At 37.7% G+C, this 22210-nt stretch overlaps 2 protein-coding genes across 3 annotated transcripts in view; both read left to right on the plus strand.

Moving 5' to 3' along the window:
• Positions 1-10803, plus strand: part of LOC127449216 (caM kinase-like vesicle-associated protein) — a 53888-nt gene extending 43085 nt beyond the window's left edge. Inside the window, exons 3-11 of one of the 2 annotated variants that reach the window (XM_051712492.1) lie at positions 3056-3187; positions 3405-3479; positions 4343-4481; positions 4731-4851; positions 5490-5565; positions 5978-6114; positions 6238-6316; positions 6421-6508; positions 6895-10803. In XM_051712492.1, the coding sequence (XP_051568452.1) occupies positions 3056-3187; positions 3405-3479; positions 4343-4481; positions 4731-4851; positions 5490-5565; positions 5978-6114; positions 6238-6316; positions 6421-6508; positions 6895-7146 (1099 nt within the window). In that variant the 3' untranslated portion in view covers positions 7147-10803. The remainder of the gene's footprint in view (positions 1-3055; positions 3188-3404; positions 3480-4342; positions 4482-4730; positions 4852-5489; positions 5566-5977; positions 6115-6237; positions 6317-6420; positions 6509-6894) is intronic. The other variant, XM_051712493.1, reaches the window with a different exon arrangement.
• A 3703-nt stretch (positions 10804-14506) lies between these two features.
• The window catches only part of LOC127449103 (RNA-binding protein 6-like), a 26579-nt gene continuing 18875 nt past the window's right edge, over positions 14507-22210 (plus strand). Inside the window, exons 1-6 of the mRNA XM_051712269.1 lie at positions 14507-14613; positions 15214-15318; positions 16722-18234; positions 18668-18757; positions 18877-18946; positions 20360-20433. Of these exons, the coding sequence (XP_051568229.1) occupies positions 15272-15318; positions 16722-18234; positions 18668-18757; positions 18877-18946; positions 20360-20433 (1794 nt within the window). The 5' untranslated portion in view covers positions 14507-14613; positions 15214-15271. The remainder of the gene's footprint in view (positions 14614-15213; positions 15319-16721; positions 18235-18667; positions 18758-18876; positions 18947-20359; positions 20434-22210) is intronic.

Raw genomic sequence — 22210 nt, forward strand, 5'->3', positions numbered from 1 at the left:
GAAGTTGGCATCACTTCATCCTCTGAAGTGCATCGTAAAAGACTGAAGTGATGTCTGGCTAGCACCGGCTGTAGTTTGTTGTCATCACTCAGCAACACGAAGCAGTGGAGTCTGACACCAAGCAGGAACGGAGCTGGATGGTGAGTTGATGGATAAATTAGGTGTATGCTTGGCTAAATAGATGAGTCTTTAGTCTAGACTTAAACTGAGTGAGTGTGTCTGCATCCCAAACTGTGTAGGGGAGACTATTCTATAGTTTTGGAGCCAAATAGGAAAAGGACTTACCTCCTTTTGTGGATTTTTATATTCTAGGAACTATTAACAGGCCAGAATTTTGTGATTGTAATAAACATGATGGAATAGCATGGTTGAAGGTCACTTAAGTGCTGTGGAGCTAGACCATTCAAAGCTTTGTATGCAGTTAACAGAATTTTAAAATGAATATGAAATGTAACAGTTAGCCATTGTAACGATGATAAAATTGGGCTAATATGATCATATTTATTGGTTCTAGTCAGCACTCTGGCAGCTGTATTTTGAACCAATTGTTTATTTATCAAGTTTATTTATTGAACTTGCAGTACATCCTCCCAGTAATGCATCACAATAATCTAGTCTTGAGGTCATGAATGCATGAATTCGTTTTTCAGCATCAACAACAGAGAGCATGTGTTGTAACTTAGCAATATTTCTGAGGTGGAAGAATGCGTTCTACAAACATTGGAAATTTGATTTTCAAAGGACAGATTGGTATCAAATATAACACCTAATTTATTTGCTGTAGAAGACGACGTAACAGTACATTCATCGAGAGTCAAATAATATTTTAGCAGCTTTGATTTCATTGATACACTCTGCTAATTTGGAGAACTGTGAAATTTCGTCAGGTTTAGAAGAAATATAAAGTTGGGTATCACTGGATATAGAAAAGCGGAGGCCCTAAATCTGATCCCTGTGGCACTCCATACTTAACGTTTGTTTGATTTGACAATTCCTCGTTTACACATACAAAGTGGTAGTGGTCTGATAAATAGGACCTGAACCATGCTAATGCAAGTCCACTAATGCCAACATAATTCTCCAGCCTATTCAAGAGAATGTCGTGATCTATTGTGTCGAAGGCAGCACTAAGATCTAAAAGCACTAGAAGAGAAATGCAGCTGCAATCAGGTGATAAGAGCAAGTCATTTGTAACTCTGATATGTGGAGTCTCTGTACTGTAATGGGGCCTAAATCCTGACTGAAATTGTTCATTTATACCATTTCTCTTTAGAAATGAACATAGTTTGGAGGACACTACCTTTTGTAGTATTTTCGACACATGAGAGATTTGAAATCGGTCTATAAGTAGCCAATTCACCAGGATCAAGCTTTGGCTTCTTAATAAGCAGTTTGATAACTGCCATTTTAAAGTTTCTTGGGGCATGTCCTAAGGATAGCAAGGAGTTAATAATATTAAGAAGAGGTTCTGAGATTACAGGGAATACCTCTTGTAAGAGCTTAGTTGATATTGGATCTAACATACATGTTGTGGCTTTTGATTTTTTGATCAGTTTTGTTAGCTCTTCATGACCTATGACAGTGAAGGATTGAAGTTGCTTGTGAGGAAAATTATGAGACACGGTTTTCTGAGGTGCTATGACAGTTGATTGCATAATTGCATAATTTTATTTCTGATGATTTCTATTTTATCAGTAAAGAAATTCATGAAGTCATTACTATTGTGCTGCAACGGAATATTTGGTTCAGTCAAGGCTAACCAATTTAGCCACAGTACTGAATAAACACCTAGGATTGTTGTGGTTATTTTCTATGAGTTTGCTAAAATATACTGACCTGGCAGCTTTTAGTGCCTGTTTGTAGCTAAAGACACTATTATTCCATGCACCGCGAAATACCTCTAATTTTGTATTCCATTTGTGCTTAATTTTCCGAGTTGCTCTCTTGAGAGCATGAGTGTGATCATTGTACCATGGTGCGGGGCTTTTTTCTTTAATTTTCTTTAATCGAAGGGGGGCGACACTATCAAGAGTGCTAGAGAGGACTGTATTTATATTTTCTGTTATTACATCAAGTTCTTCTAGACTTTTTGGCTTACTGATTATATGAGACAATTCTGGAATATTATTAGTGAAGCTATCTTTAATGGTCGAAAGAATAGTTCTACCTGAATGATAGCATGCTGTAGATTGAATGACATTAGCTGATCACAGCAAACAAGAGACGAGGAATTGTCTATAAATCCTATGCTATTCTCCAGACACCACTCAGACATCCAGCTGTTCAGTGACACTAATCTACAAAAAACCTCATCACCACGACAAGCAGGGAGGGGGCCAGAGCATATTATAGTGTCTGACATCGTTTTTGCAAGTTCACACACTTGTAAATTTGATGTGATGTCAGACGCCCGAGCCCCTGAAATGCATTTCACAATAGTGGCTGGAGTCTCTATTTTCACGTTCCTTACAATAGGATCTCCTATAACAAGAGTGCTTTCAACATTATTCTCAGTGGGGAGAATTGGGAGAATTGATTGAAAACACTTACAGGAATGGGAGAGTGGTGTTGCTTTGCTGAGCGAGTATGCCACCGAGACATCACCCAAATGCCCTGCTGGAGGGGCTCTACAGTTGAAACCAAAGTGTGTGTGTTGATCGCTGTACTACCCGCATCCGAAACTGTGCCTACCGGCTTCTCTTTCTCACTGACCTCCACTAGCGTTCGGATGCGTGTCTCTAACTCATTAACCTTCTCCGTCAGCCTGACTAATTCCTTACATTTATCACGTGTGAATCTCTCACTGCTGACGGAAGAAGCTATAGTAAACATGTGGCATGCAATGCAGGAAGTAATAACATGAGCGGATGCCATGACTTACCGCAGTTGTTTGTTGTTGTTGTTGTTGTGGTTGTTCTTGAGTGGCAAGGGTTTGAGATCGATGTGGTTCCTGTGAGATGGAGGTCTTATATAAACCAGGACATCTGGTCACCCTATAGTTAATGTAATATTTCTACACAAAATATATGCATGTTTATGTTGTCTTTTTTAACAGGGAGGAGTTTTGTGAAATATTCAGGGCAAAAGACAAGAACACATTGAAAATGTACACCTGCAAAAAGTTCCTGAAGAAAGACGGGAGGAAAGTACGGAAAGCAGCCAAAAACGAGATCCTCATTTTGAAAATGTACGATTCCTGTGCAGGTTATTTATAAGATTTACATTAGATTGAAGAAAGCCACTTGCAGATGTTGCTCAGTGTTACCTTTTAACAAAAGTAGCAGAATCTAGACAGTTCTTTACCATGCATATTATTTTATTTTTCCAGATAGTCATGATCTCTATTCAGTTTCAACTCTGCTTCCTTTCACAGTCACAGTTTCTCTCTTTCTTTTTCCCTGCAGGGTGAAGCATCATAACATCCTCCAGCTGGTCGATGTCTTTGAGACGAGAAAGGAGTACTTCCTGTTTCTGGAACTGTAAATGCTTTGAGATTTTTATGTGTGTGTGTGTGTGTGTGTGTGTGTGTGTGTGTGTGTGTGTGTGTGTGTGTGTGAGAAAGAGAAACGAAAAGGGAGAATGAATGAATATCTATTTGCTTCTGTTCATATGTTTTTAGATTTTAAATTGTTCACTCATAAAAAAAAATGAATTCTGTCATTCTACTCACCCTCATGTTGTTCCAAATCTCCATGTCTTTCTTCTTTGGAACACAAAAGGTTTTTTGCATAATATTCATGCTGCTCTTTTACATACAAGGAAAACAAATACTGATCAGGGACTGTAAAGATCCAAAAAGCACCAGTGATTTGAAGTGATATGATAGATTTGTGTGATGAACAGCAAGTCACTATTCACTCAAAAACTTCCACTGCCATAGCTCCTAAATCTCATTTGCACTTACGCATGTTCAAACTCGCCGCATGAGACACACAAGACCCAATGCCATCAAACCATGGAATGACACATCTCAGTTTGACAAGTTTGAAAATTTGCATGCGTGAATGAGATGTTTTTTGTTTTGTTTTTGTTTTTTTGTGGTAAAGAGCAGCTTGAACATTCTTAAAAATATTTTCTTTTGCATTCCAAGTTATAAAATCATACGGGTATGGAACAACAGTAGGGTGAGTAAATGATGAAAGAAGTTTCATTTTTGGTTGAACTATTAATTTAAGACAGGCAGATATTTGTTTAAGTTTTGTAGCTTGATCATTTTTATCTATAAACTAAAAAGTGGACTTGGAAGACTTGGTACAGTCAACAATTAGTGTTGAATCATCACTGCTAGGACAAGTTTGACTCTCAAATGCATATTTTGGTTTGGCTGGTTCTTTTACTTCAGGGCCACGGGCAGAGAAGTGTTTGACTGGATCTTAGACCAGGGCTACTACTCAGAACGTGACACCAGCAATGTGATCCGGCAGGTGCTGGAGGCTGTGGCTTACCTCCACTCTCTCCACATCGTTCACAGAAACTTAAAGGTGACTTGGGGCTTTACTATCATCTACTGGTCACCACATGGTATTACACCAGAATACAAATGGACTCCAGTCAAAAACAGACTCCAGAATCTAACTAGCCATGTTAACCAAAACAATGTCTTGCATTTCTTCATTTCAATTACAATTAAAATGAATATTACATTGTTATGTTCTTAAAACATCTCACATTTATGCAGTGTGAACTGTTCTGACTCTTACTTAGCCATATATATCTTATCATCCTTTTAGCTGGAAAATCTTGTGTACTACAACCGCCTGAAGAACTCCAAAATTGTAATCAGTGACTTTCACCTGGCCAAACTGGAAAATGGTCTCATCAAAGAGCCATGTGGCACACCAGAATACCTTGGTAAGAAAAAGTGTCAGAGATTTTAATGGAATAATTCATCCAAAAATGAACATTCTGTCATCATTAAAGGAGTAGTTCACCCAAAAATGAAAATTCACTCATTATTCACTAACCTTGATGTTATCACAGACTGTCTTTCTTCAGCAGAACACAAATGTTGAAGCTCTGTGGGTCCTTATAATGTAAGTAAACAGGTGCCATCAGGCTGCTGGCTGTTTGATGGTCCAAAAGGCATATTTAGGCAGCATAAAAGTAATCCACACGACTCCAGTCAATCATTTAATGTTTTCTGAAGCAAATTGATACAAATCGATAATTAAAACGTTATTAACTTTAAATCGTTGCTTTCCCCCAACGCTGGGATGCTGTTGAAATAAATAATGAGAGAATTTTCATTTTTAGGTGAACTTTTCCTTTAAATCACCCTCATGTTGTTCCAAATAAGTATGACTTTCATTTTTCTTTGGAACACAAAAGTAGCTTTTGCGTTACATGGAAGAAACAAGTCATACGGGTTTAGAACAACATGAGGGTGAGTAAACAATGACCGAATTTTCAATTCTGGTTGAACTATCCCTTTAATAATGTTATATTATCATAATTCAGACCATTTGTTCCCTTTTCTTTCCATCTTGTAGCTCCCGAGGTGGTTGGCAGACAGAGATATGGCAGACCAGTAGACTGCTGGGCCATCGGTGTGGTCATGTACATCCTGTGAGTTCATAAGCATATCTGCACATTTGAGTCATTTTCTTGTCAAATGATTCACCATGTTCATTTCATTTATATATAAAAAACAAAAACAAAAAACTCTTTTACATGCTGCTGTGGTCTTGCTTTACAAATGTTACCATTTGCACAGTAGAACTCCATAGAGATCTGTCTGGGAGTCACTTGCTTGATGTGCGCTTGGAGTCATCCATGAAATTAAGTTCATCAGCATGTAAATTCCATTAACTATTGTCACATTGTGCGTAAGGTCATCATTGGCATTCTGTAAGTGCATAGTTTTTCCCGTATGTAATTCTCTCCCAAACAATCATTGCTTGCTCATATTTTGTTATATACCTTGTTTTCACTTAGAAATGTTAATATTCCGATGACAATGATCAAATGCTGTCAACAGACTTTCAGGAAACCCGCCTTTTTATGATGAGGCAGATGATGATGATTATGACAATCATGATAAGAATCTTTTCCGGAAAATTCTATCTGGAGACTATGAGTTTGACTCGCCATATTGGGACGACATCTCCGATTCAGGTATATTGCACAAATCCCAGTATGTATGGTATGGCTCTACAGGATTCTGTTCAAAACCGTTTAAAAGAATTAAAGCGACACCTTATGTTGGCCTAGTCTTTTCTATAACAATTTGTATTGCAGCAAAAAGCCTTGTTGCATGTTTAATGGAGGTGGACACAGACCAAAGACTGACTGCACAGGAAGCCATTAACCATGAGTGGTAAGGAGCCTCTTCACATGCACCACATACCTTTAGGCTGTGGTGAGAAAGTTGTTCTGTGCGGTTTTAACCATTCTGCACCTTTTTCTGGGTTTTTTGTTTAGGATATCTGGTAATGCCGCCTCAGACAAGAATATCAAAGATGGCGTTTGTGCTCAGATCGAGAAAAACTTTGCTAAAGCCAAATGGAAGGTGAGATGGCTTAGTTCTGCTTTGGCATTAATCTAAAGGGACATTCACACTCAAAGAGATGAATCACTTACTCGCCCTAATGCTGTTCCAAACCATTATGACTTACTTTCTTTGAAAACAAAAGGGGATGTTAGGCAGTAGGTTGGTCTCTGTCACAGTTCACTTTCATTGTCCCCACATTGAAAGTGAATGGCGACTAATGGTGACTATCTCCTGTTGTCTTCTATGGAAGAAATTCATTCAGGTTTTGAACATTTGAGGGGGATGAAATGATGACAACATTTACATTTTTGGGGTAAACTGTCCCTTTAAGGCATGATTAAGTCCATTGACTTCCTTGAGTTTATGTTCTAATAAGACAACAATATATTATATGTGTTATGCAGAAAGCTGTGCGTGTGACCACCTTGATGAAAAGGCTCAGGGCCCCAGATCAGAGTGACTCTGGGGCTTCTAGTCCTGCACTAGGAGCCTCAGGAGGCACCACCCCTGTTCCCCTGGCTGCCACACCAGTGCCTCCCCGAAGCACCCTGGTCATCCAGGATAATCCAGAGGGACAGGAGGCCTCAGCTCCAATACGGTGTAATGGAGAGATGTTAACGTCCCAGCAGTTTTGTGGGGAGACTAGGGAGGAATAGAATAGACAGAGATCACAGAAATATAGAGACAAATTGAACAGCACCTACGCAGTACATATAAATTCAGATTGAAATCTAATGGTGAAGCAAAGTTCAACTGTGCTTTTAGAAGCTTGATTACCATTTTCATTAGTGTGAAAATGCTGTAATCTAGAAAAACTTAAAATAAAACCCAGTCCCATTTTAGGTTATTAGTATTTTCTTCAGAATATTTATTTTCAGAAATATCTGGAACCAAAATTTGTTATTGTTAAAAAATAATTCATATACTGTAGTGCATTCTTCAAAGTTCTGTTGTCATCTATTAAAAGGTATTATGCATAATTTCACCCTCTATAGATTCTTTATCATTTACTCTTGTATTTAGAATATTTTTAAATTTGTTTCTGATGTTGTTTAATTATTTCCAACCTTATTTGTTACAGACCTGAAATTTGTCTGTTAAAAAAAAACAACAGGTATTTTCTAGACTTTTGAACCTAGTTTTCACAAACCTGGATTTTTTTTTTTTTAACAGCTGAATGAGTGAATGTTTGGAATACGATATTTTGGGTCAAATTGTAAACCCAATAAAGATAACACTTTTAATGATTCATTTAAACATAAGAAACAAGCAAACCAGAAAAAACAACAACAATAAAGCAGCTGAATAGTATGCTATTAAATCTGGATAATGTGGATAAAGAACATCCTTGGATTTTATGAAAATGTTCTTCCCCTTTTCATCAGTTGCTTCTCTGATGAACTAACATGTAAAAACAGAACAAAATATAATGTAAAATACTGTATATGATAGGTTTGATTTTGTTTTAAGTGTGGTATATTGTAGAGAACATATGGAACAGAAGCTGTGTTTAAACATATTCGTATATAGCTGGTTTAAGGTTGAATACAGCAAAGCTTATGACCACTAAATGAAATAAACTAACAATAATGCTAAAGAGAACATCTGCTAAATTCTAATTCATATCAATATTTTTCGTGTCTTACTATCGGCTAATCAGTAACTAAAACTGCTGTTTTATATAATTAATACTGTACATTTCATTACCTTATTATCAGAATCTTTATCTTATGGTGTTTTTCGCAAAGCTGAGGATTTATGCTGTGCGGTTATCTTACAAGAATCATGTAGCTGTTTTTTATTTAGTTTACCATCATATCTATATTGTGAAGAACACTGCATTTTACAGTATATAGAAAATGACTGGTTTAATTTAGTCTGATGCATTGAGGCCTAAGGGTTTCCAGGATGTTCTCTTAATCTGCAGTAAAGAATGAAGCAATATGAATATTGCTGTAATACTGTGAAACTGCCATCCAGGTGAAATGAAATTCTCGCCATATTTCATTGTAGCCAAGCAATTTGCTCTTGATGGTTGTTTGTGTACTTAACATGATCTTACAGCTGTATATTATGTTAAAATGATGTATAGTTAAAGTCAGAAGTTTACATACACTTAGGTTGAAGTCATTAAAACTCTTTTTTTTTTTTTTTTAACAATTCCACAGGCTTCATATTAGCAAACTATAGTTCTGGCAAGTCGTTTAGGACATCTACTTTGTGCATGACACAGTTAATTTTTCCAACAATTGTTTACAGACAGATTTTTTCACTTTTAATTGACTATATCACAATTCCAGTGGGTCAGAAGTTTACATACAGTAAGTTAACTGTGTCTTTAAGCAGCTTGGAAAATTCCAGAAATTGATGTCACACCTTTAGGCAATTAGCCAATTAGCTTCTGATAGGCTAATTGGAGTCAATTGGAGGTGTGCCTGTGGATGTATTTAAAGGCCTACCTTCAAACTCAGTGCCTCTTTGCTTGACATCATGGGAAAATCAATAGAAATCAGCCAAGACCTCAGAAAAAAAATTGTGGACCTCCACAAGTCTGGTTCATCCTTGGGAGCAATTTCCAAACAGCTGAAGGTACCACGTTCATCTGTACAAGCAATAGTATGCAAGTATAAACACCATGGGACCACGCAGCTATCATACCGCTCAGGATGGAGACGCATTCTGTCTCCTAGAGATGAACGTAGTTTGGTGCGAAAAGTGCAAATCAATCACAGAACAACAGCAAAGGATCTTGTGAAGATGCTGGAGGAAACAGGTAGACAAGTATCTATATCCACAGTAAAACGAGTCCTATATCGACATAACCTGAAAGAATACTCAGCAAGGAAGAGGCCACTGCTCCAAAACTGCCATAAAAAAGCCAGACTACAGTTTGCAAGTGCACATGGGGACAAAGATCTTACTTTTTGGTCTGATGAAACAAAAATGTAACTCTTTGGCCATAATGACCTTCGTTATGTTTTGAGGAAAAAGGGTGAGGCTTGCCAACCTAAGAACACATCCCAACCATGAAGCATGGGGTGGCAGCATCATGTTGTGTGGGTGCTTTGCTGCAGGAGTGACTGGTGCACTTCACAAAATAGATAGCATCATGAGGATATATTGAAGCAACATCTCAAGATATCAGCCAGGAAGTTAAATCTCAGTTACAAATGGGTTTTCCAAATGGACAATGGCCCCAAGCATACCTCCAAAGTTGTAGCAAAATGGCTTAGTCAAGGTATTGGAGTGACCATCACAAAGCCTTGACCTCAATCTGATAGAAAATTTGTGGGCAGAACAGGAAAAGCATGTGCAAGCAAGGAGGCTTACAAACCTGACTTGGTTACACCATTTCTGTCTGGAGGAATGAGCCAAAATTCCAGCAACTTTTGAGAAGCTTGTGGAAGGCTCCCCAAAACGTCTGACCCAAATTAAACAATTTAAAGGCAATGCTACCAAATACTAACAAAGTGTATGTAAACTTCTGACCCGCTGGGAATGTGATGAAAGAAATAAAAGCTGAAATAAATCATTCTCTCTACTATTATTCTGATATTTCACATTCTTAAAATAAAGTAATGATCCTAACTGACCTAAGACAGGGAAGGTTTTCTATGATTAAATGTCAGGAATTGTGAAAAACTGAGTTTAAATGTATTTGGCTAAGGTGTATGTAAACTTCTGACTTCAACTGTATTCTGCCAAAACCGTGACTTTATTTTTACTGTCCATATGGTGAGGTGTATTTAAACTGCATCTCCCACTGTAGCTGTAAGACAAATGTTCATTATGGCCTGTTTATTTTTAGGTCGTTGTTTGTTTTAAGTGATTGTCTTTGTGATCACACTGAGTAGATGGCTCACAGGTCATGCCAATCAGGAGGTTACTATTTATGCGTTTGCTATGTATACTCCTCATTGTAAATAGCTGCACTGCGTTTTAATATGTCACACTATGTATAACTTCAGTCATGTAAAAAGACACATAGTATAGGCTTATTTTTATTCGACCTTTTATGTTCATTCAACATTATAATCAAGCCTTCAACCAGTAAGCAGTTTTACAATCTCCTCAATTAAAAATAAAGTCATTATTTTGTTCTGTTTCTTTATATATTTTCTGGTTTCATAACAGAAGACAAAACACAAGCGAGCATTTTGCCTGTAAAACATAAGTTATCGTGCAAACTCAAATAAATATTTGTTGAGTGATTCATCATTTTCATGGAGTAGTTCAGCCTAATGTGTTTGTCACTCTTTGTTTGTGGCTTCTGTATTTTGTTATTTAATATGCAAAATAAATGTTTTTGGACAGTGTAAGTGTCCGTGGTGAATAATGTTAATGGCTTAATACTAGAATACTAACTAATATCATTCCTGTTGAAGAACAAAGCAGGATGGCTGGCCTTAGCTGGTTTAAGCTAGTCACTGTAGCTGGTCTCCCAGCCTGGGTAAGCAGGTGCTCAGCTATTTCCAGGCTGACCAGTTAAAAAATGAACAAAACTTAGAACCAGCCAACTCACCAGACTGGGCGACTAGCTAACCAGTTTAGGCTGATTTTAGCTGTATTTTTCAGTAGGAATATTATTATCATACTAATATCATTGTCACATTCATACAATAATTTGTGCCAGTACCCATATAAATCTAGCCAACATAGTCAATAGGTTAAAGGTGCACTCAGTAATTTTTATCTCAGTTAAACATTTTCATCTAATAAAGAAATGAATTGTGATTTTAAAATCATGACCACTTTCATGATATACAGACTCCAGTCACATTAGTAACCTTGGAAAAGCTGTTTTATTCTACATGGAGAGGGTCCCCTCATGGAGGCTGCCATGTTTAAATCACATGACCAGAATACTATTTGCTTCAGGCCTGTTCACACCAAATACATGACGATTTTATGGGACGAACTTCAGAAAAAAGATCTATTCACACAGAGACTGCAATTAACTGTGAAACTAAGTTTCACACCTGTACAGTAGGTGGTGCTGTTGCTGTTCTACAAACATATTTATTCTAGTTTCTTGGCCGGACCCTTTAGCATTCAGCTGTCAATGCTAGAACTTAAAATATATCGAAAGTTATATAATAATAATAATAATAATATATTGACTATTATTCTCAGTAACTGCCCTGTTACTGGATATTTTCACTCATGCATTGAATTTATCCTAGCTGACTATGAATCATTTCTACAATGATATTGATAACTGAAAACTACAGCGTTTGAATCATGCTGCGTCCATGCACCTAGGTGTCAGTTTAAATCCAAGATGACATACATAAAAAAATTACTTTAAATAAATAAATACATGGACATAAAATGTATGATTTATGTTGAAATTATGTAATTTGAGAAGAAAGAAATCACTGAACAGCTGAAATAAACCTTTAGGTTTGCGTCAGAGTTCTGTTGGTGTTTATTTTGTGAAAATGACCATCTGACTCCTCAATATTCAGTCTATTACAAGACTACTTACCAAATAAATAAATAAATGCAAATTAAATATTGATTTTGGTTAAAATTATTTGATTAGCTTACTCGTAGAGATCGCACAGTGAGTTGAGAAGCAGGAGAGATGGCTCGCAGAACCCGGATGAGTGGTCAGATACATCTTAATCCTTGGATGTGCGGTTGTTACAGAGCAATATCTGACTGCTGGATGGCGCCATTGACCAATCAGAATTAAGTATTCCAGAGAACGATGTAATAAATGTCTTATTAAACGGGTCTCTGGAATACTCTATTCTAACTGGTCAATGTTGCTATCTAGCGATCTGATATTTCTGAATAACAACCAGCACATCCAGGGTCACCTGGGTTATGGAAGTATTTTCCCCACTAATTTTTCCCGTAGACTTTTCATAAAACAGTTGAACCACGCTCCAAGGTGAATCACGCCATTACAAACTTTGATTTGAAGCAAATAACCTATTTGAAAATCATATAAAAAAGGTACAAGACTGTGTACTTACTGTCTTTCGTGGAAATAAAATTGTTAAGTATAGAAACAATATATTTTACATTTATTGCAAAATATTCTGATATACAAATATACAAGTAGTTTGAGGGTGAAAGGAGACGTTGGCTGCATCCGAAAACGGAGGCAGCTGACTTTCTGCTTTACTGCCTAATCAGTTAATGGCTCAACTTACAGCTGTTTTGAATGAATGGAACTCTTAAGGAAAGTGGTCTCCGAACAGTTGAAAAAAGCAACTTGTTTTCATCCTGCCTCCGTATACAGCCTCCGAAGGCAGCATTTTCCTGGTTTTGGATGGAGCCTGAGACCGACTTGACTGCACATTGTTGATGTAAATCTGAGTGTCATCAGCACAACAGTGGAAGCTAAACCCATGGCGTCTGATTATCTACGCAAGTCGTAGCATGTAAATTGTGAAGAGGAGTGGGCCAAGAACTGAGCCTTGAGGGACACCGGAATTGACAGAAGCAGTAGAGGACAAATTGCTGCCTACAGCAAGGTAAGAAGTGAACCAGTCAAGAGCTGTGCCAGTGATACCAATTGCTGAGAGGTGTGAGAGAAGTATGTTATGAAAGACATGGTCAAATGCAGAGCTACGTTCCAGAAGGATAAGAATATTCCACCAGAGTCAGAGGAGAGAGGAGGAGATCACAAATAACTTTGAGAAGAGCTGTTTCTGTACTGTGTTGGGGACAGAATCCAGACTGGAAAGGTTCATTGAGATTTTTATTTGGACAGTCCTTATCATTTTTACACTATATATTTCCCCCTGCATTAGATTGAGTAGATGACAATGAATTCAGTTCACAATTTAATAATATGTGGTGCAATGGGTTTTTTGCTTAGTTGTCTTATTAGGAATAATAGAGGTCAATGGAAAGTATACCTCAATAATTTATAGTAGAGTCAAGGTAAACATATAATTTTTTTTTTTTTCCATGAATAAAAAAACACTATATTTTACAATGTAGAACATGTTTGTTAATGGTGTTTAAACAAACAAAATAATTATTCTGCTTTTTTTTAATATTTCAAAATGTTATGGTATGTGGGCTTAATAGGGTCACATCCCCAAATAAGGCACGTAATTTCGTTTTGCAAAACTGTTGCCATGGTCACGTAATGTTTGTGAGACCAAGCTGTCTATGAAAGGTTGGACGGGAGTGGTTTAAAAATATTTAAAAAAAAAAATTGATTTAAAAATAGGCTTAAAATGGTCACTTCCCTTACAGTCAGCAGGTTGTTGTTGCAAAATAAACAAAACACATTCCTTACTTAAAGAAATAGTTCACCCAAAAATTCTGTCATACTCAACCTTATGCAAATGGAGATTTTTAGAAGAATATTTTTTTAGTAGAAAAAAAAAAAGAAAAAAGGTAAATATTGATCTATTTTATTACACACACCTAGCATTTTGCTTCAGAAGACATTAATTAATCCACTGGAGTCATATGGACTACTTTTATGATGGTTACAGTAGCGGTTCTAGCTTGTATGGTGCCCTGGGTGAAACCTGCTTCAACACGCCCCCAAAGTTGTTGACCCGGTTGGGGGGTGGTGGTGATTGTAAATGAGAACGCCTCCTCATGCCCCATGACGCCCCACCCAAGATGCCGCCCTGGGCAACTGCCCATGTTGCCCATGCCTAAATATGTGCCTTTTGGAGCTTCACAAATTTGGCACCCATTCACTTGCATTTTATGGACCTACAGAGTAGAGATATTCTTCCAAAAATCTTCATTTGTGTTCTGCTGAAGAAAGACAGTCATACACATCTGGAATGGCATTAGGGTGAGTAAATGATGAGAATTTTCATTTTAGGGTGAACTTTCCCTTTTAGGCAGCTGTTATTTGCATCGGTAGAAAGACGTAATCATTTAAAGAAGCATAATAAACACAAATAAATAAAAGAATCAATCAATAAATGATGCACGATTAAGCGCAATCAATACATTCTGAAAAGCTTTAAGGGGATCTCTTCATTTATTTCGTTTCACTGCATTAACAGACTTCATTTCCCATAAGCACTTCGTTACCGGAAGCTGCGCGACTATGTTCCGTTTCTTTCTTTTTTCGGAAAACACAGAAAAGATCCTGCGAAAACAGATTCTGTGAAAAGATTACCACAAACAAGGTGAGACATTTAAAGATGAACTTGCAGACCTAAAATTGTAAGAAAAACAGCCACTCTTGTCTTTCGCGGTTTGTATTAAAGATAGGAAGAACGGATCGGCTATTATTGTCTGGACGTAAAGCTACAGTTAGCGCGTAGCACAATAGCTTTCTTTCATTAGTGTCAGATTTGTGCTACACGACATTTATAAACCAACACCCTGCCTTCGTAATAAGTATGTTGGTACCCAAAAAAGTACTCGTGTACATTACTCCTACGTCTGTGAATTTGAATCCTAGTTTGACTTTACCACCTTAGCTAGTTATGCATTGTGTTAGCAATATGCTTCAGTAACTCGCCAGAGGCTATCAATCATTTTTCAGTCACTCACACTGCTGTACATTTATACTTAGAATATTACCATAACTCAGCATTTCGGGCTGTTCTGCAAAGAACACATTTGCTAACATTTGCGTTTCAGCGTATGTATTTGTTACAGATGTACGTGTTTTGTTCTCCCTCCGTCGGCTACCATTTTTTTGTGTTTGGAATTTTATCTAGATAGCTTTGGATAAATAACGAATAAATTGGTCTTTAATTGCCAAATCTTTGTTTTTCTAGTTTATCAACGTTCTGCACTCGAAACTTGTGCTAAAGGAGAGTTTTAAGGAGGAACATCATGTGGAATGGTTCAAGACCTGGGCCACGAGGAGGGATGCCCTTTCGGTAAAGATCTTAAAACTAAGTTCACTAAAAAGGCAAACGTGAAAATGTATTTTATGCCTACACAGTGTTGCTTTGATGATAAAGTATTAGCAAAAGAAATGAAATACAAAAAAAGACCAAAAAGACGGTACTCGTAAGTCCAAATTTAGTTATTGCTTATGTAGTATGCTTTGCTGATTTATGTGTAGTGGCCCCTGAAAGTATTTGGACAATGTAGTCACATTTACAAAATGTATGAATGGTATTGCATTAGAACAAAATATAAAACCAAGTGACTTTTGTAATAAAAGATAGCACAGTCACACTATCAAATAAAACATTTCTCAAAAATAAGTTTATTAGGATTATATTAGAAAATAGTATATATATACTGTTGAAATTATGATGCAGTATTTCGACACTTAAAGGAATGTCAAACTTAGTGGAACATGCTGTAGTAAATGTAAACTAGCCTACTTGTTAAAGGAATAGTTCATCCAAAATCATTTACTCACCTTCATGCCATCCTAGATGTGTATGACCCTCTTGCTTCTGCAGAACATAAAGATTTTTATAAGAATAGTTTGACTCTGTAGGTCCATAAAATGCAAGTTAATGGTGACCTGATCTTTAAAGCTCCAAAAAGCACATAAAGGCAGCATAAAAGTAATCCATGCGACTCCTGTGGTCTTCTGAAGTGATATTATAGGTGTGGGTGAGAAACAGATCAATATTTATGTCCTTTTTACTATAAATCTCCACTTCCACACTATTTGTTTTTTGGCAATTCACGCTCTTCATGCATATTGCCACCTACTGGTTGGGCCATGCCAAAGGTGGAGATTTATATTAAAAAATGACTTGAATATTGGTCTGTTTCTCAGCCACACCTATCATATCACTTCTGAGAACATGGATTTAAACACTGGAGTCTTATGGATCACTTTTATGCTGCCTTTATATTATTTTTGAAGCTTAAAATTTCTGGCCACCATTCACTTTTATTTTATGGATCTACAGAGTGGAAATATTCTTCTAAAAATCGTCATTTGTGTTCTGCAGAAGAAAGTCAGTCATACACATCTGGGATGGCATGAGGATTAGAGAGAATGATGATGAGAGAATTTTCATTTTGGGGTGAACTTCCTTTTATGTGATGGATACTCTTTTAGGGCATCTGTGTGAACTTGAGGGAAAGCAACTTAATACATCCACTAAAATGTGGATGTGTAGTTCTGAAAAAAGGTCCAGGCAGTATCATTTGTTTACCAATATTTTATTTAATGAACTGCAGATTATAGATTTTAAGATTCTCAATACTGGTGCCTTTGCATGTTTTGTGAAAAAGTGAAGCAGGACACAGATTGGTCATCTGTCACTTCAGATGAAAAGATTTGTAGTAATGCATTTGATTTGTATTGCAGTGGGGAACCTTGTGGAGGCATGTTTGAAGGCAGAGATGGTCCAAGAGCTGATTTCAGAGGTCGAGATGGCATGAATATGGACAGGCCATCCATGGACATGAGGCGGTTTGATAGCCCACCAGATATGAGAGGACGAGACATTGGTCTTCTTGACCGAGGACGAGAGCCCTCCCGAGACTTCTTCAGGCCTGGAGATGACATGGACATTAATTTTAGAAGACGCTTTGAAATGGATCAAAGAAACAACCTACAGAGTTCCCCAGGCTTTATGGGGCAGTCTAGACCACCCATAGATATTATGAGGGGCCCGGATGATGGATACATGAATATGAGGGAAAGGGACAGGTTTGAAATGGATATGCCAGGGCATCCCCCCATGGACATCAGGAGAAGACTTAAAGTGGTTGCTATGGTGGGAAATGGAGATCTTGGAGACATAAGAGAGAGGGACAGGCCACGGATGGGTGGCATAGATGGATTCAGCATGGACATGCCTCCCAGAGACAGACCAGTGATGGATTTTGAAAGGAGGGGAGCTGCCCCTCCGCTTAATCCAAGGGGAAGGTTTGACTCTGATATGGATTTGAGAAACCGGATGGGATCCTCCGGTGATTTTAGAGACCAGCCTCCTCAGATGTTCCGAGATGATGATGGCATTCCTATGGGTGCCAGGGGAAGACCTGATATGCCTTTAGGTCGTGGAGGCCCAGAATCCATGATTAGAGCCGAAGAGCTGACCCTCAGGGACAGGGAATTCCCAGAGGCGATGGACAGCCCCATGGGCTTCAGAGGGAGGGAAATCGATTCACACTCAGATGAGTGGCGCAGCCATGGTATGAGAGACCGAGACACTCTTCCACCAGTGACGAGCAGGACACCTCCCCTTTTTCCAAGAGAGATGAAAGAAAGGTTCTTTCCTAACCGTGGAAAAGATGGAGACTTGAGTGAGCGTTCTCCGTTCAAAGACAGAGACAGGCAATCTGGTGGGTTAATAGGAAAAGATAGCGCTGGCTTACCTCGATCCGAAAGAGGTTCCATGTCCCAAAACTGGGACAAAAATGGCAGAGATCTAGCTCATGGTAATCAGAAGCCCCCTGTCCTTCCATTGGAACCCCCTCTAAATGCACAAAGCCGAGAAGGTGAGAAACTCTGGCCAAGTGACCGAGATGAAAAACCTGATAGAATTGTACCAACAGCTGGTAGACCTCCTTTATTCCAAGACAAGATCCCGCCAAATCAAGAGCATCGTTTGGCAAGTGATCGAGTGAGCTTTAAGGGGTCCAGTGACATGAATCTAGATCAGCGACCACAGAGAGAAAGTTTGATGTCGGGGCCGAAGGAACCTCAGAGTAAAAGAGGGGAGCGACTGGATCAGGATTTCATGGACATTGACTACCGGACCAGCTCAGGACAGAAATATGACTACAATCTTGCTGATCTTCAAGGGCCTGAAAAAGATGTGAACGAATCTAAACTAGGCCCACCTCAAAGATCAGATGACTCCGGTTCTCAGGTCAGAAATTCCTCCTTATCTCTGGTTGCTTGTTGTGTATAGGGTTGCTTGTTGTGTGTGTGTATATATATAATATTTGTGATGTATTTTAGAATTTTTTTTTTTTGTTGGTATTTTTATTATGGCATAATTTTGCTGAGCAATTTATTTAATGTATATACAGTATACGTGTGTGTGTGTGTGTGTGTGTGTGTGTGTGTATATATATATATATATATATATATATATATATATATATTTATATATAAAAAATTGGTCGGTAATTGTGAGGTCTTTGTTCTAGTTTATATTTTTATTTAAATATAAATAATATACAGTATATTTTTGTACTACCAAGTGTCTTTTCAACCCCCCCCAATTCAAACACGCTAGTATTACAGATTTTCTTGTGACTCCTCTGATTATTTAAACCACTGTGAATTTTAAAACAAAGGACCAGGATTACAGGAGTGCAGGTGTCCAGGATAAAGTCTCAAAAACCATTTCCATCTCTGGAATCCCCAAAACTGCCACAATGAAACAGGTGAGCTCAGTTCTTTGCTAGATAATTACAAGAGGTGTAAACAATACAGTGACTTCCCTGAATGTCAAAGGAGTGCCATATTTGTCCCTGAAGCTGAATTTTGTTTTCTTTTTTCTCAGATTCTGAATGCTTTTGCAGTCCGTGATGGAGTGCCCATGCAGGGCATGAAGATAAAGGATGTCGTGCCAGGTGAGATTTTGTTTGTTGCAGGCATCGATAATCGATTCGCGACCACTGTTCCGCTATTCGCTTTTCGAATCTTACGCTCACTGTCTTTTTTGTATCGATTGTACTTCCTGCATCTCCATCACTTTTTGCTTTCTAAAAATGCTTCACCAATAGTCCAAATACGGTACAGGGTCTCTTGTGTTCCCCTTTCCCCATGTTCTCGTGTGGGAGGTTGAATTTGCCCTGGGAAGCTTCCATCTATAAGGTGGCGTGCGCTTAGAGCTGATGCTCCTGTACATTTAGGGAATTTTTTTGAATTCTCAACACTATTCCCTTTATAAACAAGTTATTAACTGCCAAAATACTCATATCAACATCAGTACTTTATCATGAAGTGAACTGCTGCTACAAATTGTTCCGTTCTTGTTCGAGATGAGTATTGTTTATCCACTGAAAATGATGTGCTCCTAAAAGTACCTTTTCTATTTCAAGGGTTTTAAAATGCCAGAATAGATGACTTAGATTTAAACTACTGTGTTTGTTGAATTACAGAATTATCATTAATTGTTTGAAGTATACACAAACCCATTGTATCCATGGGATCCCTGGAACTATGTTAAGCACAATTAAAGAGAGCTATATTTCAAATTTTGTTGAAAAGATATTCTGGATGTTTGTGTTCTGTTCAATTTGAGCTATTTAAAGACCTGCAGATGCAGTGACAGACTGAAATAGTGCTGTCTTGTAAAAATCTCCCAATTACTCCCCACCAATTGATTACAGTCACAGCAAAATATTAAAGTAAAACATAGCTTATTGTAACTATAAAAAAACAACACACAAAAAAACAATTTCTTGTCTTTGGCTTGTTGGTCATTTCAAGGAAAACTAGCAGTCTTTTGTTATTGTTCATAGCTTTGTGCTAATTAATCAGCCTAGATTTTAAAAATGGAATAAATTCCATGGGACCCCACATGGCCTCATACTATTATTGTGTTACTTTGTTTTAGCTTGGATCTTGTAGGATGCATTTTTAGGCATTGTTTGATTAGATATGTATTTTACTAGCATGTGCCCTAGCACAAAAAATGAACACTTAACTGTTTTATAATTGCTGCATTGTTAGTTTAATATTTCCTTGAAACATTTGACTGACTTTTACTCAGAAAAAGGTGCTTACCTGCAAACTTAATTTTTATTTTCTTGACCTGTTGCAAGATGTCTTTTTTTTTTTTTGTGTGTTTGTCTTTGAATAATTAAAAACAAAGTCACCAATGATAGGCATTGTGCAATTTAACAGGCAAAAGACTTCCTGACTCAACTCACTTTATATGTCTCGTGAAACGAACCACTGCCTTTTTTTCTCTTGAAAGTGCTCCTGTTTACCTGCATTAACTAACGCAAATCCATCTGTATTTCAAATGCTGTTCCCAGGTTACAGCTTCGATATGGCCTATGTGGAGTTTTTAAACCTCGAGGATGCTGTCCACTTCATGGAGTCCAACCAGGTGGCCCATCCTCGTCCCTCTACAATGGCTCTGTGTCCTAACTGGAAGAAGGCTTGGGCTGGGGGGCTGGGGGGCTGGGGGGCTGGGCTCAGGGTGGGAAGGGGGGGGGGTAGATGGGAAACAAGAGACAAGCAGACATTTCCTACTCCTTAATCATGACCAATTAAAACCAGCCACTTAGAAAAGGAATTCTATTTTAGTTTGCAACATAAGGTTTCAGACGTAAAGTGAGCATGGCATTAAGGAATGCGCTGTTTTATTAGCTGAGAGATTGTGTACAACCTTTAGAACTGGTTGTTTTCGACTTATCATACATTAGAATTGATAGTTCGGAATAGTTTTATGGCATAGTGAGTTTGAAATTGGATTTGCCTATTTTCACCTTTTCTCCAACTCTCCGGTGGTAGTAAATCGTGTCATTGAAATTTAACTTCAATTAAATAGTTTACCATTTCATTTTGCACAATTTACCATTAGATGTTGCGATCTTTCATTCATTCACTTGTACTTTCTCCCACTGACACATTCTGAAGTGGCACTCAAGTTATACTAAACATTCTTCTTTGGCTTTGCTAATTTTCTTCAATTACAGCAATTCAGCTTTGGATTTTTATAAATTTTTTAGACTGAAATACATGGGCAAAATGTAGCTTCCTTTTGTAGTTTGTCATATATTGCTGACATCAAAGGGAACTGGTAGTGTCTGTATTCGAATAACTGATGAACAAGGTTGTTCTATCTACATTTTGATTGTGGGTAGAGAGTTTTATGCTGTGAGACCCAGCAACAGAGTCAACGGTTTACTTGTTCTGTGTCACCACTGGTCACATGGCCTTGCTGGAATTAGAGTTCCAGAACTATGCTCTTTAGTTTGTCTCATATCCTGGTTCACCTTTAACCTGAAGCCTTTTATTCATCTTTCCATGGATTGTGATTCAATCATCTTGAGGTCGGGTATCTTATCTCCACCACCACAGCAAACTTCAAAGTTCCTTCCATTCTTGCTTGCTCCAGCTTGACTGACTTCATAAATGTTGTACATCTGGAGGTCCATGATGATGTTTGTTGGTTGAAAATGAATGTGACTGCAGTAGGACATCCAGACTTTGATTTAGTATTTCTGAATTTCTAATGAAAACTTGATATATATAATTGCATTCTGGTGCACAGCACTATAATATAAAGTAAGGAAGGCGAGTTTTTGCTTCAGTATGCTTTGGCAGTTTCGGCAGCGCTTTTATTATTATTATTTCCATTGTCAGTTGGAGTGTTTAAACACGAATGTCCTGTACTTGTGGTGTTTAAATCAGCATGTTGTTTTATTTTTATATGTCTGGCGAAGTAACCTCCAGAAAATAACCTTGCGCAAGGGTACATGGCCATCTTTGTTGTTTGGATAGTCTTGTTGCTCCCAAAACTATATATAATTTCTTATCTGTCCAGCTAGCAAGATAAAAATGCAAAAACTTCTACAACAAGTAACTACGACAGTAGTTATGTGCAAATGCGGATTGCTGAGAAAATTCAGCGTGATTGTGGGTAAGGTTGATCACATCACACCAAGTAATTTACCTAGAACGTCCTGCCTATCTCAAACAGAAGGTCTTCACCACATTCATCCTATTGTCCTTTTATGAATGACTGATGGCATAGTAGACAGTTGCACTGGTGTGCATTGGAACTGCTTCCTATATGTTTTTCACAGTTAGATTGTTAACTTTCAATTAGACATGATGGTTCATAAACTGGAACGATAGAGCCATAAGAAGATTTTACT

This window comes from Myxocyprinus asiaticus, chromosome 12, assembly GCF_019703515.2.
Source record: "Myxocyprinus asiaticus isolate MX2 ecotype Aquarium Trade chromosome 12, UBuf_Myxa_2, whole genome shotgun sequence".
Taxonomy (NCBI): Eukaryota; Metazoa; Chordata; class Actinopteri; order Cypriniformes; family Catostomidae; genus Myxocyprinus; species Myxocyprinus asiaticus.